Raw genomic sequence first — 27,065 nt, forward strand, 5'->3', positions numbered from 1 at the left:
TTTAACCAGCTCTATTTACTTAACTAACAACATACACAAGGACTCGAGGTGTTGACACAGAATCTAGTGGTAAGGTTTGTAGATTTGCTTAATATACTAATTCATCTAATAAAATATAACTGGAAAAATCAAAACAAGCCCTTCTTCAGGTCTGAAACAGAGACAGCAGTTACAAAGTTAAATACAAATTGAGAACAACCACTCTCAAATGAATTTGATAGATATCAATTGCACCATCTCTGAAAGAAAAGCTAGTTGGGTAATTGAGAAGTAAAGAAGACATGGAAGAAAGGTGATCTGTAGCTATTCTTTAGGTATCAGACCTGCTAACATACGAAGGAATTCATTTTCAGTAATACAGTACTTGACAGTTTAACTGTCAACTCACAGCAAGTAATAACACCGATGAACGACAGAATAAAATAAGCGCTGCAGCTTATCACAACCCAGAAGGAGGAAATATGACTAAACTAAGTATATTTAATAATGCACTTTCTAGTTTACTTAAAGTTCTTGTAAAAATTAACGCGTTAGAGCCATATAAACAGCACAGTAGGACCGAAGCAAGCAAACAGAAGGTATCAGTTTGGAAAATTTGCTGACACAAGGAAATACAAAGCATTTTGTTATTGAAGAGCTTCAATACTTAATAGCTTATCAAACAGATTGTAAGTGCGTCACCAATCTCACCAAAATTCATAGCTCTTTTAAGATTAACAAGATCAGAAGTAAAACTCTGATGAGCCATATGTAAATGACTAATTCATCATCAATCATTCCTTCTGCTCTCAGGCAAAAGCTAACACCAGATCACATATTTATTTTTCTTCAGAATATACAGCATTTTTACAGTAACTATGTGTCTGTATTGATATTTTGAATATAGCAGAAACAATTCAAAATGAATAACTTGCTTTTTAAAAGGTTCCGTTACTTCAGGAACATCTGACATGACTGTGGTTAAATGACAGCTTCTATCCCAGCTGACGCACAATTTCTTGAAAAGAAAAAAGCAAAACATTTCATATCTGTCTTATTTCGCCAAACAGATTTCCTCAGATGTAGACTGGCAGAAAGAACAAAAACTTTGATAGGAGTTTTATGTCAGAATGTTTTCAATACAATGAAGTACTTTAACAATAAAAAGATAACTATTTACTGGCTGCTGTTTTTTTTGGTTGTTTTTAATTTTACTGATTGAAATATTTATAGAATAGAATCATAGAATTGCTCAGGTTGGAATAGACCTTAAAGATCACCAAGTCCAACCACAACCTAACCATACTACCCTAACTCTAACAACCCTCCGCTAAATCATGTCCCTGAGCACCACATCCAAACAGCTTTTAAACACATCCAGGGATGGTGACTCAACCACCTCCTGGGGAGCCTATTCCAGTGCTTAACAACCCTTTCTGTAAAGAAGTGTTTCCTGATATCCAACCTAAACTTACCCTGGTGCAATTTGAGGCCGTTTCTCCAGTCTATCTTAATACTATTCTATCTCAAATCATCTATCCTAGTTTTCAGATTGAGTTCTCTAGAAAATTAAATGGAAATGTATTTCTGTATTTATCAATCAACAATACTTCTACCTAATAATAAGAGAAGGCAGAAAGTCATTGTGATGACTGGTAAGAGCATATCTTTTAAAAATCTCAGCAAATGATCCTTTGGAAGATTCGGTGTTGCCCCATGTAGAAAGACACACAGGAAGCAAATACAATCAGTTAGAAAAACTGATTTCCCAAATGAATCCAGATAGTGATAGACATAATCAAAACACTAGCATCAGAAACTAGATTATACAATTGTTAAAAGACTTAAAGAGGACTAAAGAATATTTAAGATATTATTAACCTAATCTCAATCAATGTTTGCAAAAATCAAAGACCATATTGCATAACATTTTGATGTATTTCTTTTGAAATATCAAGTCCTAAACTGCCTCTATTAAAAAAACCCAAAAACACAAGCAAAATTTATATTCATAATAATGAAAAGTATTCTGAAAACCCAGTAATTTCAGTAGTTGCCTGTGCAGTACGTGAACCTAGGGCAATCTCCAAATATTTACCTTTTACATACAGAAACAAATTTTATATACTGCTACAGTAACAGGAATATCATTCAAATAGGAAACATTTCTAGCAGGTTATATACATGAGAACAAATTCCCTATTATTTTTTGAAGATTAAACTTAAATGTTTTCATTTTTTTTTTTTTTAAAGTTAAGAAAATAGTACAGGAACCAAATCTGATGCAAGATGATATACTTCACAGCACAGCTTCCACAGAATGTTGACTTAAGCCCTGCAACCAACATTTAGCAATAAGTAACATAAAATCTTATTATGTTACAACCTGTAATTATCTGGCTTGTCAGTTTATAAACTGGATTAGACAAAGCAAAGTGGCAAATCAACAAAATACCATGATCTTACATAATGATAAAGACTAAACACTATTTTCACTCAGAAAAAAAGAACTTCAAATGAAATGCTAGTTTGTAGTGTAACTCAGCAGCAGCTTGGCATTACAAAACTATTCACTCACCCCACTCCCTCCACTCCCAAGTGAGATGAAAGAACTAGAACTGAAAATAGAACTCATAGATTGAGATAGCAACTATTTTCTAAGTCAGAAAAAGAAAATAGGAACAAAGATGTGTATTTAAAACATGTACATGATCTGCAAAGCAATTACCACCCACAAAGCACAAAGCAGTGACTAACTCATGTCCTCCACTCCACCCCCTGCTGCTGTGTCACTAAGGTGTGGGTGCTTCCTTGCTAAGTGACCTCACCTGGGTGTGCTTCCATCACTCAACTGCCAAAATATTTGCATGCTATTAACACTGTCTCAGCTGAAACCGGGACAGCTAGTAATATTAGGGGAAAATGATATTTTGCTGATATAAAAATGGGAAAGAGATACAAAAGAAATGAAAATGATGTCCACATAGTGCTTTTTCTTACTTCTGATTAATGACACTGAGAATATTGTGTAATCATAGAATCATTAAGGTTGTAAAAGACCATTAAGATCATCCAGTTATAATGCCATCCAACCTGGCCTTGGACTCCTGAGATGGGGCATCCATAACCCTCTGGGCAGCCTGTTCCAGTACCTCACTACCCTCTGAGTAAAGGATTTCTTCCTAACATCTAACCTACATCTCCCCTCTTTTAGCTTAAAGCCATTCCCCCCTTGTCATATTACTATCAGATCATGTAACCTCTGTAACGGTGTAACCTAGAGCTTCTAACCTTAGGCTTCTAACCTCTGTTTCTAGAATTCCCTTTCCTTACCCTTTTACTACTCAAATTCAACCCAAGCAACACAGAGGTCTACCAAATGTGATCACTTCCCCTTCCTAACGTCCTGGTTGGGCTTTCCTCAAATTACTGACATCTCTGGCCACAGGAGATACTCAGCAAAAAGGAAGTGAAAACTCACTGCCTATTTTTACTGAGCAGCTATGTTACCACTTCTACACTACTTTATAAATCATATATTGAGAGGAAATATTTACAGTGGATGCATCTTACCAAAGAAACTGTCTCTACTTTATCTTCAGATCTTTATAGAAACATCAACTGAAATACTAAAATACAGATTAGGTACTGAAATACCAGACAAGCACTATTTTACCTTCCCATTACCTTCCTGCTACAAATGTAGTTTTAGATTAACACATTATATCATAAGGATAGAAACTTTCACATAAAAGCAATAGTTAATTAGAACAAAAAATGAATATTAATGAGCAATTTAGAATTTAAAATACCTTTACAAATGTTTTACTTATTCTTCTATTGATACAATGGTAGAAAAATCAAACTAATTAAAGTTTCTCAATATTTATCTTAATTAATTAAATCTCAATTAGCATATGACTTGTAACATTTTTCTTTGTATTAGTCTTCCATATGTTTAACCATAATTCCAAATAAATAATTCTTGTCTATTAACTAAATGATTATTTAGAGCATGTACAACAAATGTATAAACCTCATGATACCTCTAACTACAGTAAAGTGTTGTTCGGGGGACTTGTGTACTAAAATTACGTTCACTATCATTAGAGTGTGGTTATTAAAAAGAAAAGGCTAATTACATAGGTCTGCTTCCTATTAGAGAAATTCAAGAGCAACTAAAAGGCTCTGACTTTTCAGAGATGTCCGATGTATGTTGCCAAGAAGGCAGTTGTCTTTCAAAGAAAACAACGAATCTGCAGATGTGCATTTTGTAAATAAGCCTATATGTTAGTTGCTTCAATGCCCCTATGAAGACCAATGCAATTATATATATATATAAAATAAATTGAAGAATAATCCAGTGTATACATATAGACCACATGGCTTGGCATATTTCTAATTCTATTTCAATTATACATGTACTTTTTTGACACAAAATAAATTAAATTGGAAAGTATTTCACTGTCTTCAAGAAACAGGGAAACACTAAGTGTTCTACAGAGTGTAATATCAAACAAATGCCAAACAAACAAACAAAAAAAAGATAAGGATTTTGAGTCAGTTGGCTGAAATTACAAAACTTTTGTGCCTTTATAAATTGCTCCATATGAAGACATTCTGCACTTTAGAAATTAAATTAATTAAATATATTTCAACTTTGAAAACTTGATTACTGCCACGAATTGTATCTCAGGTCTCAAGACAAAAGCAACATAACACACTGATCAGTGCAGAGATTAATTTTAAAATGTTTACTAGTAAAAATGAAAGTGAAACAAAATACAGAGAAGATTTAAGACCCTTCTGGAATTTACTTGCCTAACAGTTTAAATAAGTGCATATTATTTGCATGCAGTCAGGATAAACTCATTAAAAAAGTAACAAAAACACATGAAAGTATGAAACTAGTAAAGCACTTTTCCTGAGGACTTCTGAAGGTTAAAAACTGTGCTTTACTTCATTAATGTTACACACAGTTCTGCAGAATTAAACATATAGTAAGCCCCTAACTCTTTAGCTATCTATCAATGAAAAACAAACAAACAAAATGCAACAAGGAGGTATGATCAAGTCTGAGCACAAATTAAAACGGTAGTTTTAAAAATTCCCAAGTAAGATGACACTGGAATCTACTTCAAACAGTGAAAGCTGCTTTGATATTAGAAATCCATAATCTAATTTCTCCATCAGCCTTGGTGGACATTTCAATAGTATAATCAGTGCTTTACTTCTACTATTTCAGTATATCCATTTAAATCCATTAAAGTCATCAAGTAAAATGTTTTAATATCCTTTCCCTTTTTGCTGCCCGTTAAGTAATGCCTTGAATTTTCTATTTTCAAGGACTGAAAATGTATCACCAGTCTACAGATCTTCTTTATACAGGGAAATTAAGAATTCTGCTGTATTTCAAATTACGAATGGAAGTGCAATTTAAAAATGACAATAGGAAAAATAAAGCTTATTGGTGGTGTCTTTTTTTTAAATTGTATTGAAAAAGACAGATTTTTTTCTCCAAAGTGATACATCAGTTTGCCCCAAAATACCCAGGCTTCCAAAATATCCTTCAACCCCCATAAGGAGTGATATTGGATAATGTATGGTTAACCCAATTCAAAAATTAATACATGCAAAAGTTCAACTGATGCAAACTCAACTTTCTGGAAGAAAAAAAGACTCAGATGAGTATTAACATTCACTGTAATTTTAATCAGTAATATGCAAAAAAGGTTGTGACTCTCTGATATGAAATAGTCCTTGACTTTCATAATTCTTAAGTACTTTCTTTTCTCATTTTGCTGATGTATGTTCTATTTTAAAATCAGAAGGATAATGGATGTGCTTCTTAAACAGTAAATTGGGTTTTATATCAGAGACCTGTCAGCATGGTGACAGGTTGACCTGACAGTGATCTTTCATTTGCAGCTGTCCTTCACGACTACTTTTCAAGGTGATAGGTCAGTCTTAAGAAAAGTGTGGAAGATTGCTTGATCCCTCAGGAAACATCTTAGAGTCGTAACATTCATTGCTTTCATGTTCTTCATAACAGATTAACAGCAGATCTACCTCTGCTGTCATGTGCCTTATTATTAACCAAGGGCTGTTAAGATTTGGATAAATGATGTAAATTAAATCAAATTTGATTTTTCTACTGTTTATAGGACAAACTTCAAAATTCAGGAGAAATGAAACATAACTTATTCATTTATATTGCTTATAAATGGAACATAAAAGATCAAACCACATTTATTTTTATTCAGTTTGTTTTCATCCATTTTTAAAAGAGGAGTGTGAGAAGACAGCATCTTAACATAATGTTTAAGACTTTCCTTTCCTATTGGACACGAAGCTTCAATCAGATAATGAAAATCGGTGCTCACAAAATAAACAGCTAATGGCAGCATCAGCTCCTACAAAGTACTGAACCACAGAGAACTTCCATCTTTGTTCAAAAGTGCTGACATAATAAAATATTTCATAGTACATGCTCAGATTTCCATCATTAATTTATTTGCTAAACTGATTACTCCAAGACTAATGGTACTATTTTTAAACAAAATTATAATGGCTTTTAAATCTACTCAAATTATAAAAAGACCATTTTGTAGGTATTATTAAATGTTATACAATCGATCACGTCCTTGAAGACTGGTGGCATCAATTGTGTAATATAACATGGATAAGAGAAAATTCATCATAAAAACTAAGAGCTAACTAAAATAGGTGCTACATTTTGGTGCATTTTTCAGACTTCCTTTTTTTTTTCTTATTAAGTTTTAGTAATATTTAAAATCTGCTTTATATTGAGTATATTATCTTGTATTATTTTATGCTCTTACATAATTTTCCATAAAAACTTTGTAAGTTTCTGAAAAAAATACACAGATGCAAGCATCTAAAATTAACTTTTTGAGTGATTACTGTATTTATTCACTAATTCTTATGTGTATACTGAAAGCAAGCTCTTGTGACTGTATAATCATTCAATAGTGCTACATTTACCAAATTTGTACTTAGATAAAAGAAACCAAAATTCACCTCCATTCAAAATTTAGAATACAAGAATCTCAGTAAAAGGCAAAGAAGGTGAACCAGTCTGTGCCCGTTTAAGAAAGGAAATTATTCAACATCATGTCTACATGTTTCTACTGAAATAACATTCTGCAAGCAATTTCCAATACATACTGGAAAATCATAAAGTAAATGTCTGTAAAGAGGACATAAACTGCATTAATACAGAAAAAAAAAGTACAAATCCATGCAAAAAAATAAAAGATAACAAATGTAGTTCAAATTTCAGATAGATTTCCTGCTGTATTTTTCATCTAGGCTATAATTCAAGGAAAACAAACAAATAAAAAACAGCCTGGAAATATTCTTCAGAATTGTATGAGCAAGTACAACTCACTCTATGTTCCCTGTGTTTTCCTCCAAAGCAATTTCTAGTATCTGTTTATGAATAAGATAAAACGTTTTCATATCTGTGAAGCTGACCTGAAATTCTTAATTTTCAAATGAATCACAGAATCCTAGAATTGCTCAGGTTGGAAAAGACCTTAAAGATCACCAAGTCCAACCATGACATATGGCCTGGTCATAGGGTCACTGGTAGGACACAGCCATGAAAGACAGAAGTACAACCTCTGTTATATCAGGCAATGTACTTAGAGCAGAGATCTGGAAGTCTCTAGAATACCATGAATGATTCTGGCCACCCTAAAAATGACAAATTGGAATAAATGCAGTGAAGGGCCACTAGGGAAACAAACTATCAGACGAGGGAAAGCAACTTGGCTTCCTGAAAAAAGGCTCCAAGTGCAAGATTCTTCTCTGTAATTGCACTTAGGCCAAGAGTTAACATGAAGGGCAGATAAATGATGCAGTGCCAGGACAAGCAGAAATGGGCACAGGTTGCCCATAAATTTGACCATTAACCTGGAAACATCCTGGTATTCCTGGCTACCTTCAGGAAGAAGTTAACAGGCAACATGAAGAAAGCAAACAGCATTCTCAGGTTTGCCTGCACTGACAATTTCTTTACTTCCAACACTTTCTTCCCATCTCTGTATCTTCATCCCAAAAGAAATACTAACTGTAATGTTATATTGTATGGTTGACTCTTTCTGACTCAGTGTTTTGTACAATGTTGCCAACTTTCTCATCAGTACAGACAGCAAGCATATCATGCCTTCAAAAGAAATAGGATGAATAAAATCATCACTGAGGCTCTGTAACACTCGATATTGACAGATTGTATAAGGTTTCATCTCCATGCTTGTTATGCTATTAGATTTTATAAATCAGAAATTTAAGTCATAAGGAGCTGCTCTCACTGACTTTTTTTTAAAAGCACAATTTGAGCATTTCTTTCAAGAATAAGAAATTCCAATTATTAAAGCGCCTACTTTATGATCCCGTACAAGTCATCGGCTGAAGTAAGTCATCCAAAGAGTAGCCCCAAATAGTCTTGTATTACAAAATGTTTACTCTTAGGTAACTCAGAATACCTTAATGAACTACTCAGATAAGAAGTGGAAAGACTTACACTTGGGATGGAGTATCATTATGTACATCACAACATACAGGGGAAAATAGTAAATAAAATAGGTTCCAATTTTAAAGGTGTTCTGGTATGTGAAAGATTTGCAGAGACTTGTAAGTTTCTGAAATCTACCTGCTGTACACAAAAAAAAAAAAAGTAGAAAATATTATCACACTTTATTTGAATACACTTTTAATATAAAAATATTTAATACAAAAATTCACAAGTAATGGTGCTCACTGTGAAAACTGTGTGTGTGTTTTCAAGCCAAATCCAAGAAAAATATATACTGTATTCAAATTGCATTTTGAAATTTTGTGTTGCACTGTTAAGCGCTAACGAAGTGAATGTCATGAAATGTTGTTCTTTGGTGCTGAAAATACTATAGTAAACTTGTAATATTGGGTTGGTCTTCTTGTTCGGCAGCTGTTTTAAGTTTTCATTTTACTGAATGGTAAATGAACTCTCTGGTCACTTTTTTTAGGATCATTTTTAAAAAAGATGTTTGTGTTTGTAGATTTTATTTAATCTTAGAAAAACTCAATTATTGCTGAAAATGTAGATACAAAATGCTGTTTGTTATAAAAGGGAACAGTGCAAAGACAGAGGCAAATACCTTTATGTATCTAAATAAAATGTGTTCCAATATGTTTCAAAGCTGCAGTGCCAGAACTGCCTTATCCTCAGCAATGTTTCCTCTTCTTGTCTTGATGAGGCTATGCTAAATTCTTTCAGCGCAGTAAGACCAGAAAATTGTATTCACTTTTAGCAATGAGTAGGGGTTGCTTTTCTGCCATTTCAACATGCTAAAACAGCTCCTTCCAAATGCAAAAGCTGAAATCTTTTTATTTGGAACACTTTCCTGCTCGACATGAAATAGGAAGGGCTGAAGAGATTGAAGATACATATATATATATATACGCACACATATACATCTGAAGTGTCTTCAAACTGACCTGAATCTCTTCAGGTTAAGAGAATCAAACATAGACCTTCCACTTGTTTGACAAAATCTCTACACATTAGTTTCTTATATATTATTATATAGAAAATAATAACATTAGCAGTGACACAGGGAGAAAGTCCTGACCTTGTGTATTAAAAGAATTTTAGTAGCTGTTTATTCTCTATAAATTACTTCAACATTTTGATTAGAAATAATGAGTGTACCTCCCTACGTCTTAAAGCCAGAGACAATAAATATAAGATGATGTGATATCATATAAAACCATATGTTTCATATTCCCCACTGAATGGCATTGCTTCATAATAGAAGTTTTGTGGACTGTCTTTCTGGGGCATTTCTAATGAATGTTGTAAAATCATCAGCACAGAGAAAAACAGATTCAAAACAAGGACTTAACTATTGGCAAAGTGCCAATCAGATATAGTTCTCATGTGGCTGAATGAGGAAAAATAAATCCCAATAACATATGATTACAATGACATTTAATATTTGAGAATAAGTCAGTTATGTCATACCAAATTAATAGCAAATGTTATAGCGAACTGCGTGAGCTATGGCAGCTTCCCAAATACTAAGACGTGTACGAATCAGAATTAATCTTTTATAGGTTTTAATAAATCTCTACCACTATTATGCCAGTTATGTTAATTACAGAATTTGAAAACAGAAAGTTTACTACAGTAGGAAAAAAAATCTCTGCTAGTCTTTGCTTGTTTTTCTAGCTCTATGAAACTTAATAACTGTTTCCTGCTTTACAATTTTTACAACAATATCTCAGTGTAGGATAGACAACCATCCTAAAGCTTTCAAAAATAGGTTTGTCTGCATGACTACAATTTGAAGTAGTATGAAATAGTAAGTTGAAATTAGAACTATAGAGTAACTTATGTTTATGCTTTTCCACAGAAAGCAAAGCAAATAACTTAGAAAGATTACTACATCAAAGTACTAAAAGTAGCAGAATTCACAATTAATGGAATAATCCATTTTTTTCTGACTTCACACCTAGAAGTGTCCTATCAAAGAAAAAAATCTACTTAGATAGTCACTTACCACCTGGAAAATAGTAATACATTCGTAAATGTGAAAAATATTCATTTAACAATGTTTATAGGCAGGTTTGGAGACAATGTAACAGCAGAAAACAATTCCCATTTTTTAAAACTACTTTCCATAGAATCACACAATGGCTTGGGTTGGAATAGACCTTAAAGATCACCTTGTTCCAAACCCCAGCCATTGGCGGTGTCCATACAGTAGGTCAGGCTGCCCAGAGCCCCATTTAATCTGGCCTTGACCACCTCCAGAGATGTGGCATCCACAGAGGATGTTTTAAAATTCTTTTCTAAAAAAGTAATCATATGAACAAGCCAGTGAAACAAAATCAGAGTCAATCATCTGTCTCAATTCTTGAATAGGCACTGTTTTTATTGCCTATTTTGTTAACTTCTGTAAAATTAGAAAATAAAGGCAGTAGTGTGTGTTCAAAGAATGAAGTTTGCATGCTTTCATTCTCTTGGGAAAATTAGGTATAGATAATTAACTGGTACTCTTACTGTAGAAACATCCTCTTGAACTTGCAAACCACTGAAGTATAAACATCTACACAGCTGGGTTATAATATTTCAAGATGACAATTTACGTGGTAAAATGTTAATTTAAAGATATGACTAAAAATTTTGGAATATGTGCAGTTATATAATATAGATTTTTTAAAAGTGAGTAGAAAATGAACACTTTTTATAAAAAAACAAAAAAACAAAAAAAAACTTCCAGGGACATGAGATCCAATTTATTATTTTTTTTCCATGTTACAACTGGTCTTGAAACTTACAACGCAGATCGATTCCATACAAGGGACATCAATTTAATATTGGGGTTGTTGTGAGATTAAGTGTATGAAAAATCCTCTCTGAATGCACGTAAGTCACTCTGAAAGTAGTGCCTCCTATTTATTTCCATGAAAACTACAAGAGAGACAAATAGAACAATAACAATATTTGATAGAGAAAATTATTGGCTACAAAACACTCTTTTTCAACATAGTCATCACCATTAACTATGCATTTTCACCTGCAATGAAAAGGAGCCTGCATGCTGTGCGTGTAAAAATCTGCACCAACAGAAGAAACCCATGGTCTCTGTCACCACTGCAGAAATGCACCACTCACCACCTCACTGTGCTCTCATTCACTGCCTGATCTTCATCTACATTCAGAAAACATCACGGAATGCCAATGGGTACAGTTTTTCTCAACACGGAGGAATTCAATTCATACCTTTGCTTCACATACCCTTCCAATATCAGAGTCCATTCTGTCAGACTGCCCTTATGCTGCCATCTGTTGCATGGTAAAAAATGTAACAGAATATTGGTGAGAAGGTTCAGCCTCTACTGCCATACCACCAACATCTGTTTCTGACATTTTGGGCCAACATAACAAAATAGGAGGCACTACTTTCAGAGTAACCATGGTATCTAAAAAGAGAAGACTTGAGCACGTGACATATCAGGAGAGGCTGAAACATTCTGTTCAGCCTTAAGAAGAGGAGGCTTAAAAGGAATCTTATTGCTGTCTTCAGTTATCCAGCATAAGGATACAGTAGAAATGACTCAAGCTCTTTCATGAAATGCACTACAAAAAGACAAGGGGAACTGATTCCAAACGTCAATAAGGGAAATTTTAACTAGAGAGCAGAAAGTAAAATGTTTCATAATGAATAGAGCCACTGGAACAGGTTCTCCAAACTTGATACAGAATTTCCATCCTTGAGGACAATCAGAGCCCAGCTGGACAAAGCCACAAGCAGCCCAGCATACTTTCAAGTAAGCCTCGTTCTGAGAATATGGCTGGAAAAGAGTTGGACCAAATAGTCTCCAAAGTTCATTTCAAATTCTAGTTAGTTCAAATTGCCATACACAAAAACATTTTTAAAACTAACATGTAATATATAGTATTAATGCCTAGATGGAAAAAAATCTTCTAGTCTGAATGTTCTCTGCAGCAACTATGCATTATGTTCTTTTACTCTTGAAGAAATGATCATATAAAATAATAAAAAACAAACAAACAAACAAAAAGAACAGAAAACAGACCACCACTGATAGAAAAGAGCAACAACAAAACAACACAAAAAACCAAAATATTCTTCTACAGAATTTGAATTCTCTGCCAATTACATAAGTCTCCGCAGTTGGGCTTTCAGATTTTGTAACAGCCTTCAGAGAGCATTAGTCTTGCTTATGAACTATTTCCTCCCTGGCACAGCTAAGAGGAACATATCCATGCTTACCTCATTAAACCTATCAGTAGCGTTTGACACTGAAGAATAGAATGTGCTGCTGACTTGCCTGGAAGACTGGTAGAAATGAATCAGTCACCCTGAACTGAATAGGTCAATTCTTATCAGTCTGCTTGAAGACAACACAGACGAGTGGTTTCATTCTAGCCCTGAAAGCTGTTATTTGTGTAGTGCTATGAGAATTAGCTCTATCTTTGTTTAACACAAAACTTTGAAATTTCAGATTCCTTATTTTGTTTCACTCTTGCAACTAGAGATGGATTGTAGTCCTGAAGTCCTTGTGACAAACCTGGATATATTGTTAAAAATGTTTGGAATGATAGAGAAAAGAAAAAAAGTGTGCTACTGGGAATAAGACAATTAGAACAAGGATCAAGCACTGCTAAGAGGTTTGATGCAGTACATGTGTATCTCCTGTGTAGCTCTGCTGGAGAGGAGATCAGAAGACCAGCACATTCTGAATGCTATAAGCAAGACAATAGAGACCATTAAAATTAAGTTACTTAGACCCCCTTGGCTCTTCACTGAGCATCAATACATAAAAAGTGGCATCAGTAATGTAATTCAATTATTATGTGCTCAGAGATTTTTGGTTCATCTTCAAGGAATGGCCTTTGATAGAAAAAAGTCAATCCTTTTCTTGCTTGTACAGTTCACTTTTGACATTGCAATAGTTCAATTTTATTAAGTTCTTTTGTTAGTTCATTTTTTTCCTAGTGAATGGAAATTATGACTATGGGTATACATTCTAACACAGCTCCATACGGAAACAAGGCTTAAATATCCAGTGCTGCTTTTACACTAGCCTGTATTCATTCTTAACAAAAGTATATCCACTGGTCACTTCCAAGTGAGTTTGAGAAAAAAACATGACAAGCATAATTAGTTGCCTTCATGCTTTATGACAATACTGAAAAACAGAGAAGAATGCTCCAATTGAGAGGCTAATCACTTATCTTAGGAGACACCAAAGACCTATTAAATGTCAGAAGGAAAAGCTTACCTTTGAGATTAATCAAGCAGAAAACAGAACAAAACAAACAAACAATACAAAATAACAACAGCAACCACAAGAAAAGAAGGATATCAGGAATAGTTTTGATGCTTATTGCACAAAAATACATGGATGCAATGGTTTATTTTCAATTTGTAACAGGCAGTAGCATAACCTTCCTGTGGTTTGGATGCAAATACTGCATCAGCTTCCAGTCCTTTCAAAAACACATTAACTATAGCAATACTTCCGAAAGTATCCCTTATAAACACATCTTACTTTCTTTAGAAAAATATGATCCTAAATGATCATTCTAATCAGTTTGTGACTTGCAAGAAAAGATGTCATAATAGGTCTTTCAGTGGATAGCTTGTACGCTATACCCCTGAGAGCTGGTCTACAGGACCCTGAAGTAAAGTCAGCATACACCTAGAGCAACCATGGAAGAAGAAAACCATCAAACAAGCTGGGGAACAAAAAAAAAACAAGATTCCTGAACTTCTTTTCCCACATAGATGATAAATGACTTGGAGCATCTCCTGTATGAGGAAAGGTGGAATAACCTTGGTCTGTTCAGCATGGGGAAAAAAAGACCGAGAGGGGGTCTGTTAAATGTTTATAAATATCTAAAGGGAGGTGGGAGGCAAATGGATGGGGCCAGGGTGGTGTGCAGTGATAGGACATTGAGTAATTGCATAAAAATTGAACATAGGAAGTTCCGTACTAACAAGCAGAAAACTTCTTTACAGTAAGGGTGACAGAGCACTGGAAGAGGTTGCCCAGGGGTTTTGGAGTCTCCTTCTGTGGTGATATTCCAGACTCATCTGCATGCCTATCTGTGCAACATATTTTAGGATACCTGCTTTAGCAGGGGAGTTGGACTTAATCTCCTGAGGTTCCTTCCAACCCCTGTGTTTCTGAGATTCTGTGATTCTGTGAAAAAACAACTAAAGAAGACATTAATAAATGCCACGTGGAATGACATAATCCCCTCCTACAATGAAAAATATGAAACTTAAGTGAGATATAAAATTCTCTCTCTAGGTAGGAACCCATGTTTTCAATACAGTAGTTTGTTGATATTTGACCAAAGACTATTGCTCCATCACGATACACACAAAACAAATCTAAAATGCAAAATAATGTCTCACAATTGAATGTCAGGGCAATGTCAGGGCAACTCAAAGAGACTAAATTAGGTCCGAAGCCAAGTTCCATAAACTGTTTTTTGAAGGAATGAGACACTTCAGCAACTTAAAAAGATGACATCTTGGTACAGAAACCATCTACAGCATGCTGAATACAGCGATGTATGTGATTTTCCATTCTTCTTTGGAAGTCCGCCACTTGAAGGAAGACAATAAAAGAGGGACATGTGTCTACTGAAAATATAGAACATGAAATTCTATTACGAAGACTAAAATCTACTTTTAGTAAGGCCCCTTTAAATATTATTTCCACCATCTGTATATTTATTTGGTTGTGACTTTGTTCTTTTCTCTTTTCATCCCACAACATATCAAGTTAACAACTTTCACTTCATAGCAGCATATCCTGCTGAAAAGGATTTTGCGATACTTGTGGATGGCAAGCAACATGAGTCAGCAACGTGCCTGTGCAGCCCAGAAAGCCTACTGTATGCTGGGCTGCATCAAAAAGAGTGTGGTCAGCAGGTCAGTGGAGAGGATAAGGGTAGTGAAGCACTGAAACAAGTTGCCCAAAGGTGGTGAATACTCTGTGCCTGGAGACATTTAAGGTCAGGCTGGATGGGGCTCTGAGCAACTCAGTCTACCTGTAGGTGTTTCTGTTCATTGCAGGGAGGTTGGACTATGTAACCTTTGAAGTTCCCTTCCAATCCAAATGATTCTACAGAAATATCTTTGTCCAATAGATCCAAAAAAACACAAGAGTTAAGGCTTCAGAGGAATTACTGACAAAAGGGAATCTACCTCCAATTTAATGGGAAGGGCTTCAGTTAGTCAGCTGGTGTGCATTCAGCATCTCTAAAACATGAATTTTAACCTGTGACTTCAAACAGAAAATGTCATACGTTCATCTTAGCCAGAGCTACTTTTAAAGGTAAAAAAGAAAAATTTGTAATATCACAGAAGAACAAGAGCTCATAGCATTCCACTGGCTAGAAGTAGAACAATAAGAGTGCAAGGTTGGCCTTATAAACAACAACTTATAGAATATCAGACTGAAAACAAAATATACCATTTATTGATTAATTAATGGCAGTTCAGAAATTACCTCTGTAAATTTATTTTAATATATCCCCTAAGTATTTCTCTTTTTTAAAATTGTTTGTTATTAAAAAATTGTAGAAAGCAGAAAAAAAATTCAATTCTATCTGGTAGAAGAAAGGAAAAATGATAATTCAAATCAAAGTAACCCTGTTGAACATAGTAATTTCCTCAACAAAATTTATATCTAAAGGTGTAAACGTTCTATCCTATTAGTAGGCACAATATGGTTCACACTGATTTAAATCTCTGTAATAATAATAACGTTTCAGATAATGACAGAAGAGTTTGTGAAATCTCATACAAGCAGAAATGTGTAAATGTCTGATTTCCACTAATACAGCTTTATAATTTGTTTTATTTAAATTGAAGTGCTGGACATTATACAATTGCACAGTGCCTGAATATTTTACATTCATAGAATCATAGAATCATAGGGGTTGAAAGGGACCTCCAGAGATCATCGAGTCCAATCCCCCTGCCAAAGCAGGTTCCCTACACCAGGTTGCACAGGTAGGTGTCCAGGCAGGTCTTGAATATCTCCAGAGAAGGAGACTCCACAACCTCCCTGGGCAGCCTGTTCCAGTGCTCTGTCACCTCACTGTAAAGAAGTTCTTGCACACATTTGTGCAGAACTTCCTATGCTCCAGTTTCTGTCCATTTCCCCTTGTCCTGTCTCCACACACTGCTGAAAACAGTCTGGCCTCGCCACTCTGCCCCCCACACCTTAGATATTTATAGACCTGGATCAGATCTCCTCCTTCTTTTCTCAAGGCTAAACAGACCCAGTTCACTTAGCTTTTCTTTGCAGGGGAGATGCTCTAGGCCCTTCACCATCTTTGTGGCCCTCTGCTGACCAGCAGGTAGATGGAGCTGATCCTCACTCTCTGCCCTGGTGAGGCCACATCTGGAACATTGGTTCCATTCTGGGCTTCTCTGTTCAAAAAAGGGTGGGAATTTCCTAGAAAGAGTTCAGCAGAGAGTGACAAAGATGATTATGGGTATGGAGCATCTCCTATGTGAGGAAAGACTGAGACACCTGGGACTCTTCAGTCTGGAGAAGAGAAGGCTGAGAGGGAATATCATTACTGTTTCTGAATATCTTAAGTGCAGTAGTCAAGTTGATGGGGGCAGACTCTTCAGTGATAAGCAACAATAGAACAAGGGGCAGTGTAACACAGAAACTGTAACAGAAAATTCCATACTAACACAAGGAAGAACTTCTTTACTGTTAAGAGTGATGAATGCTAGCATAGGTGGCTTGGAGAGGTTATGTAGTCTCCTTCTCGGGAGATATACAAGACCTGCCTGGACGCCTACCTGTGCAAACTCCTGCAGAGAACTTGCTTTAGCAGAAGGTCGGACTCAATGACCTCTAGAGGTCCCTTCCAACCCTTGCAATTCTGTGATTTTGCGATGTTGGTCACCTTCTGGCTGCCAATGTCAGTAAAATATGCATGTACCATTTTCTAAGAAGTTTTAGCTAGGAAAATATCTAATAACACTGATGTCGGATTTAGTCAATAGGACAGGAAGAAATGTAGAACATAATTTGTTTTTTACTACAGTTTTAAAGCCATCATCTTTTTTAAATAAATATACAATGATTAGTCTTGAAACAGTTAATTTGAATCATGATTTTTAAAAATATCTCTAAAGCACTATTACAATAAGAGATGATGTAAAAAATACTTGGGCATATGTTGACAGGACATGAGGAAACAGTTTTAAACTGGAAGAGGGTAGATTTAGACTAGATATAAAGAAGAAATTCTTTACTGTGAGGGTGGTGAGACACTGGAACAGTCTGTGGATGCCCCCTCCCTCGAAGCATTTAAGGTCAGGCTGGATGGGGCTTTGAGCAAGCTGGTCTAGAGGGAGGTATCCCTGCACATAGCAGGGGAGTTGGAACTACATGATCTTAGTGGTCCCTTCCAACCCAAACCATGCTATGATCCTGTGATTTTATGATATTGTAAAAATAATATTTCACATAAAACATGAACATTTTCAAGAACACATGGATAAGTCCAAGCAACTTATGCAGAAGCAGTACTTCATGTAACAGTAATAAGATGCATATAAAGACAAACATTATAATAAAAAAATTCATAGGATAACAGAGACATGAAGGAATATCTTATGCACACCAGACAGACAAGCAAGAAAATACTGCAGCCTTTGATTTTGATTTAAAGCATTTTGTGTGTGTGTGCGTACAGAATACTATGTATTGTCTACTGACCACATAAAAACTTCAGTAATGTGCTTCTGACTAATGAAACAGGTATCAAAATATAAGTTTAAACACCTATTCTTTCTCCACATTACTCCTATGTGGGAACTCAAGAGTATGCCATGCTTGCTTTGAGATATTAAAGAGTTTTCATTGCAAATTCATATCCATAGTGTATTTCATAATATGCTTTAAGTTTTAAGTTTTATATTTTGTGCAGAACTTTTGTTATTATTATTCTAAACATGTGATAAATAATCTTCCATCACAAAAAAATCGTTGAACAGGCTAGAGACAGTAGCTTTCATTTAAGTCACATGATACTATATCCACATCTCTTATCAAAGAGAAAAAAAATTGTATTCACTCTTGCTATCAGGATTTTTTTTTTCCACAAAAACATGAATGCAGAGTAAATTCGCTTTTTTAAATAATAATCTTGTTTTCAGACAAACAAGTATGTGAACTTGCACACACACTAACAAATAGCATCACAATTATATGAAGATATATGTCTGTAATATATGTGTGTACTGCCCGCAGGCAGCTTTTATTATCCAATATTCTGTTATCTAATCAAGGTAACACCCTACTGTCAGGTAAGAAATCTGACTGAAGTTCTATTGAAGGTCTATTCAGACTCTAAAATTACATTGCTTTATAATGAAATTTTACACACACCTTCTACTCACACCTTACAGAGACAAAAATTTGCAACTGTAATAGTTACAATATTTGTAAGGTACCCACAGTCAGAGTGTAGCCATTAAACAAAAGGCTTCACACAGAAGTCTTCAGCACATTGTGGCCACATGCTGGATTTTTACAACTGTGTACTTAATCTAATTGAAAACATATTTTATTTCAGAAAATCAGTTATCAGAGCGCAATAATTTTTCTAGGAAAAATGATATAGCTATGCTATCAAAATGAAAAGCTACACCAATCTGCCTACATGAATGTCAAATATACCAAAGAATCGACTGCTGCTGGGAGGAACAACTCAGCCTTCCATAACTTACTTATATTACACGGTACAGAAATTTGATCAGCCTACTAGTACAGCACTGGTGGTCACTATGTTTTAGATTTGTAGTAATTGCTATTTCAAAATAGTCAAGAAAACTTCACACAAAAGAAAATAAAAGAAAACAAGAAGATATGCCCCCTTCAAAACCTTATGTTATTTCAAACATAGACTATGCATATATATAAAGTATTAAAGAATAAAAACAAGAAAACGTCCATTTTCTTGACAAGGGTTCCATTCCTCTGTATCTAAAACAACATAAAAATTGTTTTCTGCTCATCTCTGGAGAAATCTGCAGAGCAAAGTCATAGCAAAAATCCTGTTGTATTAGTGACCATCCAGATCTCCACTTCGGAGAATCTTATTTAGTGTTTCCTCAGTGTTCTCCTACTATTTTCTCAAGAACAAATGCCACTGTGGTATTCTTCTGTCTTCTTCACTAAGTTTCCAATGTCATTTAAGATAGAACATTGAAAAGAGTAGACTGAGACAAGGGACAGCATCCAGAGGTTGACAGCCACAGACACTGCCTGCTGACTCAAATCCCCACAGCATTAGATGCAGCATTACATCGGCAGCAGTACATGCTGCATAGTTAGAACAGATTGTATAAGAATTAGCTGCAGCGCACAGCTGATAAACATCTGATGCTGCTATCAAACACTGATGCAGTTTTACAGAGTCCAGTCTGCCTATGCATTACAAGCACTTCATCTCAGTCCATCATTGTTTAATATATCTTTTGCACTGACATTTCCCAGAAAGAGATTTCTCTATGGCTTCCCTGTCCCGTTCTTATCCCACCCTTGTGCTTTTGTCAGTACTTCCCTTCCTTCCAGGGGCTTCATACCAGTACAGCTTTACAAACATAAATTTCAGACCCTCTCTCCTTGCAAACAACACATCCTGCCCTACCGACTGTTGTGTTGCACAATCCATAGGCCATTTTTCTATTTATAATCAATGTCATTACTGAATAGCATTTCCTTCTGACATGATGTTGTATGGTGCTGCCAAATATTGTGGTCTAATTCAGAAATTATGCACAGATTTTTCATGAGAGGTATTTTTGGCACTCATGACAAAAGAGCATATAAAAATGTAATACGTAATGTCAATTCAGGTGGCATTTAATCCAGTCTGAAGACTTCCTGTGTTGAAGTACTGGTCATTTATGACTCTGCAACAACCTAAAAGTAATGGATCTTTGGGGTAGGTGAAACTGGAGACATACATACACAGAATGGTTCTAAAAAACCTGATTTTTATATCTAACTGTGATACACATAACGGCATCTAGTTTACCAGCTTAGCATCTTAGCATAAGCCCAATCAAGATCCAGACACCAGGGCTGAAAGTACTGATTTCAAACCTGTATCCTATTATATTCGCAATGTCATTCCTCTTAGCAAAGCATCAACAGCGCACAAAGAAATTAAGATTCCCTGAGTAAGAGAAGAGAAACAAGCCTAGGTTGCTTTATGATTGCGCAGAGAATGTAGCTGGAGCTTCTGCTTCTATATTAACTTCTAAATTTTAAAATGAACAGCGATTCAGTAGAGAGATAGAGACTCAAGATTTCTCACTTGCAGTCTGGCCAAGTTTTCTATTCCCTCAGGTATCCTCTATAAAAGGTTTTTGCCCCACAGAACAATTTCAGAAAAGAGGTGGAGGTGCCATTATTCATCCATTTCTACCGGTCTTGCTTATAATGTAGGATTAAGACATCCTGCTTAGGCAGGAGTTTCACTTGCTTCAACAAAGCAGTCTTTTACATACAAAGAATTGGTCTCACTATCTTTTCATTCATATAAGATGTCAAAACTGAGTGTTTACCAAGATTAAGACATCCACAAATTCAAATCTCGGCAGGATTTTGACTTGTATGTAAACTGTAATATTGCAAGAGTTTTTCCATCGTATACTTTCGAGAATTTAATGCGACGTTTGCTCTTTTATATTAGTTTAGATTACAAAGTTTAAAACACTCTGATTTCAGTGCCAGAATTGAAAGAATTTGACAACTGTCTTTGTAACTGTCTCCAGTTAGAATATTTTATTCATTACTTCATAAAAATCTGATTAGCAGAAGATTCTTGAAACATCATTGTCATCATGTTTTAAAATCAATTTACATTTACCTCCTCTAGCTATAAAATTTAAAACTGTGCAAGGTCTTTTTGTATGTAAAATATTATGAGTCAGATGAAGCGACTTAAGAAATGTCAATCAAAAATAAGGAAGGGATTCTAACTCAATCTGTTTATTAACTACTTTAAGTCATATGGCTGAATTATAAAAAAAAGATTTACCAGAGATTTAAGTGTGTAAGAGATCTTTGTAAATGAAACAGTATGACTTCTTCATATGCTTGATAATATTAAACAAATCTTATCATCTTATCACTGTAGATACAAAAAATATCAACCTTCCCTCACATTTGCAAAAAATTAAGGGCTGATTTTAAAGTCTTGAAGTATGAAATACCAAAAGCAGTATGATTAAGTCACATAAATTACAGCTGGAAAACATAATACAAAATAAAGGTTCTCAGAAGGTATTATGACCTTAAGCATTAAGTGTTTTTCATGTGTTCTGCTTTTACATTATGCTATCATGGTCACTGTACTACATTAAAGTGCTCATTATGGTAAAAGAAATAGGATTGGAAAGCAACATTTTCCCTTTCTGAAGGGATATAAAAACACTGTGTTGAAGCCTTTCGTGTTGAAGCCTTTCATGTTGGGATCTAATGCAACCAAAGTGCCTCATCGATTCAGTTGCAAAACTATGAGTAGTGCTACAGAGGAGACAGGAATGCAGCAGAAGGACGCAGGGGTGTAGCAACCTCAGATTTGTTACTTTACACCATTATGTAAGATTAGTTTGCACTACAAAAAAAAATTGTTGCTTTTAATCTAGGTTTAACTACACCCTAGCCTAGTTCATTGCATGGCCACACGTGTTTATATTACATAAAGGAAGAACAGATAACCAGAGATGAAAATCACAACTTTCAAATGTAGTGCAAGTTTATGCTGCTTTAGGTGTTTGTGAAATTACTCTGCTAAAACTTGGTTTCACAACTGGTTTTAAGTGAATTAAGACTGAGATGTTTCAGATAAGAGCTGATGCTTATACTTACAACACACTCCTGTGTCCCCTCCTTCTTGCAGTATTAATTTACCAGCTGTTAAAAGTCAATCCAGCCTCCTGTATAGTTGTAAGAAACACCAATGCAAACACAAAAGGAGTGACAGAAGCAAGCCTTCAGGACAGGTAGGAGGGCAGGAATGAGGAGCCTTGTGGCAGTAAGGATCTTTGCTTGCCTCAGCCCTGAAGACCACACATCTACACTTAGTTTAAACAAGACGGAGTACTGTTCAGCAGAATCAGATCCCTGATCTTGTAAAAATGTCCAAGTTGCTCTACTGTACAAATGTAGGCACAATATGTGACAGTAGTAATAAACGGCCTGAAACAGGAAGAAGATAGGACTGCCTCCCAGAGTAAAAAGAGTTTAAATTCCATTACAGTTCACTAAAGTAGATTGTACAAAACTGCTGAACTGGAGCAGTTCCCCAAAAACATACATACTACTGTCCAATACACATCTAACAAAATATGCCTTTATTTTGACATTACATGCTCCAAAACTTACTATCTTTTTAATAACTTAACTACTATGGTAGAAATGTAAAACTTTCTTCTTGCAAATAGCACTTTTCTATAGTCATAAAATCAGATCAGACACTGCTACAACTTAAATAAAATGAGTAGTTTTGGTTACACAGAGTGGGCAAATATGAAAAAAATCACATAATCAGAAGTTTCAGAATTTAAATGAAATCATATTATGTCTGTGGTTAAAAAGAAATCCTTGCTCTGAATTATTATCAAAGGGTAAGAAAGTTCTCTACACAGAGGGTTGATAATTGTTTGAAAAAGTTTAAACTTCAAAGACTGAGAGTTCATTCCAGTACAGGCTCCTAAATGAGAAACAGAGGAATGAAAATCCTGGATTGTAATCTAACTAACTTATTTCTTCTACTTTTAAACAATTACATTCTTTTTGGAGATTGGAGCTGTGTTTCTGCGCATAGCAGAGACTCCCATGTTGAATAGCTATGCTTTGCATTTTTTGTAATACATGAATCATCAAACTATTCTTAGTACCACCTCCCTTCTATGTCCATTTAGTAAACATTCTTACTATATGCTTTAAACAGAAGATAGATGTGGTCCCTTATTAACAGCAGGTACTGACTGCTTTCATGGAACACAAATGGATGCACTAGTGATGTTTTGCATATAAAACCTATTGGTTTTCACACACAGCTAGGAAGGAGATTTGAATTCAGTATTCTAGTCAAAAGAGTTAAGACTGATAGTCTGCAGATGGACACTCCAACATAATTGCCACTAGTGTCACTAAAGGAGGACCTGTAGAGAAAGGACAACTGTCTTTTCTGATGAAACTGCCATTTCAGTGTAAAGAATTCAAGATTCTTTAGAAATAGCAAAATCAAGAACATTATTTCATAGTTTTGTTAGCTCAACATTCATGAAGAGATGTCTTACATTCCAATTCTACTAAAAAATATCAGTTTATATAGTTAGTAATGATGGATACTAAATACACCTTCTTCTTGCAAGTGTTTTACCATTAGTTTACAGAAGAAAAGTGGGCATTAATACTTTATTCCCTCAAATATGTACAGTTACAGAAAATAGGAAAAATAGACAATTGTCTGCAGAGGATCAGAAGCGAATAAAAGTATCTTCCTGCTGTCCATGTTCATGTAGAGATATTCTTGTACTTGATACCTTGCATATAAGCTTTTAATTTTAATCTTAATTCTACTCATGCAGTACAGGTGAACTGTGAGCACATAGAGTGGCACTCTTGACTCCACTTGGAAGACAGAACAATTAAAATGTAAATATCATAGTATCTAGCTTGTTAGTATAGAAGGCCTTTATTGGATTTTGCTCCTAAATTCAACCACTGTACAAATTTCTAATTTTAGAAGGAAATACCATATAACACATTTTTCAGTTCTGAAACAATTTTCTTGGTGAATATGTATTAAGCAATGTATTTCAATTAGTAAATTTAAGATGTAATATGCCAGAGATTAGAAAAGTCCTGAATATTCTACGAAAGTCACCTGATGCCTACATTTCTGTACTTATCACCAGCTACGAAAACAGACTTCAGAAAAAAACTTTATCCAGCAACTTCCATGAAAAAGTGGCTTAGTAAGACATTCCCGGCACAAGAAACTTCAAAGAACTCTGGAACCTTTACTATTATATTCACAATCATAGGTACATAATGGTAATTCAGTAACCTACGCCCTTCCCACTGCATGTTCGCACCAGAGGTTATTAATCTGTACCTCACAGTCTGACCTGGAGATGCTGAACAAGTCACTGACGACACCATGCCCTGTCATACTGTTAAAAAGAATTGCCATGCTTTAACTATATTAGCTTGCTGTGCTTTTAACTCACCAATCAACTCCTAAGCCTTCCATGACAACTTCATCTATGATGTCAACCTCTGACAAGTGAGTACTTAATAAATCTTAAGCTCTGTTGTTGGAAAAGAGAAAAGAAACTCTCATTTCTACAGAGGCCGAGCAGCAGTGAGATAATCCTTACTCTATTCTGACATTTCGCACATTGACCCTAGGGAAATAATTCCTGTCTGCCTGTCCTCACTCAGAACTTTTGGAAAAAAACAGCCTTGGACTTCAAACAGTCTCACTGCTTCGTAGGGAGCCAGGGAGTTAGGAAAAGAACCTGTGGAATGGGTCAGAACCCAGTTAAGCATATCTCCAACAGAGTACCACAGCGGCACACAGGCTGGGCAGCAACATGACAGCTTCCCAGATAGACCAGAGAACCACTGCTGTTGGAGATCTCCACAGTTTAGAGAGGGGTACTCATGTGCTAGTGATAGGCCCAGTTCCGAAGGGAAGCTGTAGTAGATGATGTCCAGAGGCCCATGCAAGCAACATGAAACATGATCCAAGAGTGGCTCCAAAGGTTTGCCTGTTTGCTATTGCTCAGTGATAGCAACATGTGATTTAATATTCTGATGCTTAGAAAGTTAGAACTGGTGACCATAAAAGTTAAAATTTTATACATTTTTAAGAGAACTTGAATTCTGATTGAAGTGATAGCTAGTTATGCTCCTAAGTCAAGGCTCTCTTTTTAAAAACAAAATACATATATTTCTCAAACCCTGTTGAAACCGTTGATTCTTCTAGACTAAATCAAGTATCTCTTACATATCAAGATATAAACAAACACATATAAGTACTAATGACTTGAATTTTGTACAGAGAAGAGGAAAAGTCCTTAAAAATTAATCCCTAAGATCAGTCTATTCCACATCTACAGAATTAAAACCAAGCAAACTAAACAATCTATAAAACACTCCTTGGATTGTTTTAGCCTTGCATTCTTCCCACTAAGGTGAAACAAATTTTCATTTTACTAATATGAAGAAAGTTGTTTATGTACAGAACTTCTGTTCCATTTAAACTTTAAATGGAACAGAATATGCATTTTTTTACTTTTCTTAAGAGGGTGTTCTTACAGATAACAAATCTGTAGACCTCAAAAAAGAAGAATGCTATAGCAAAACAAGGGAAATTATATGTTTCACAGATGAAATCAGAATGATATATATAATAACGATAATGGCTTAAAAAAAAAGTAAAAGAGAAAAAACATTAGATAAAACATAGAATTGTGTCTAAATAGGGGAAATCCAGATCCAATTCAGGAATTTTATATCAATTTCTTCACTCACCTGGAGACCAATTGCATTCTGCACTAGTTGAAGCTTTTATATTTGATCCTTAAGTATGTTAAATGTAGACAAATAATATAAAGCAATTTGAATGGCCTTGATCCCATTATTTTCACTCATTTACCTCTAAGTTCATTAGAAAGTGGGTTATTAATGACAATGAAGTTTGCTGGATCCATTTCTCTTAGCCTCTGAAATATCAGATGGAGAATTAGTTTCTCCACAGGCTAGCTTTCTAATTCTGTGTGAAAAGTTTAGTTTAGGTTAAAAGAGTTTAAAAATTACTGTATTTTCCGGATCTTTGCCATCCTCTGTGACACGCGCATCAAACTTACCCCACGCTGTGTCACTACGTGCCAGCAACTTACACGTAAAGTACAACTGCATCGTCTGGCAGCATTCTGCACAGCGCGAGGCAGGGAGCCCCGCACACAGCTCTGTGGGCAGACAGCTAACACAGTGCCCGTACCGCCAACGCAGGACCTCGCAAAAAGAAAGGTGCCTCCATTTCTACAGGCACGGGCTGTTACCTGGTGAGAACGAGCCCGTGAAACCTGCTGGCAGCCGTAGCAACCAGCAAACACCAGATGCAGTTCCAGCACCCGCACTGGCAGGCTTCGTTCCCCCGCCCAGAGGACACGTTTGAGGACGCTACTTAACATCACTACGCTAGTCGCAGACGTACCACAGTGTTTTTCATCATGGCTTTGACAGTGAAGCCGTCAGAGACCTGCTGCTTGCTTTTCTTCACGTGTCCCAGCGGCTCCTGCTTCTGGGGCCGCCTGTTCCCCGCGGGCTTGGCGGGGCCGCAGCCCGCTTCCTCCACTACCATCTCCCCGCAGCGGGCGAGAATCGGCACGCGGACTGCAAAAGCACAAACAACAACGGCCGGCCCCGGTCAGCTACCCGAGCACCGAGCTGTCCCGCGCGTGTCCCGC

The 27,065-nt window shown here is 35.6% G+C and overlaps 1 protein-coding gene across 1 annotated transcript in view; it reads right to left on the minus strand.

Moving 5' to 3' along the window:
* The window catches only part of PACRG (parkin coregulated), a 42,450-nt gene extending 15,391 nt beyond the window's left edge, over positions 1–27,059 (minus strand). Inside the window, exon 1 of the mRNA XM_031552202.1 lies at positions 26,813–27,059. Within this exon, the coding sequence (XP_031408062.1) occupies positions 26,813–26,959 (147 nt within the window). The 5' untranslated portion in view covers positions 26,960–27,059. The remainder of the gene's footprint in view (positions 1–26,812) is intronic.
* Positions 27,060–27,065: the final 6 nt, after the last annotated feature.

The sequence above is a fragment of the Meleagris gallopavo genome, chromosome 2, assembly GCF_000146605.3.
Source record: "Meleagris gallopavo isolate NT-WF06-2002-E0010 breed Aviagen turkey brand Nicholas breeding stock chromosome 2, Turkey_5.1, whole genome shotgun sequence".
Classification (NCBI taxonomy): Eukaryota; Metazoa; Chordata; class Aves; order Galliformes; family Phasianidae; genus Meleagris; species Meleagris gallopavo.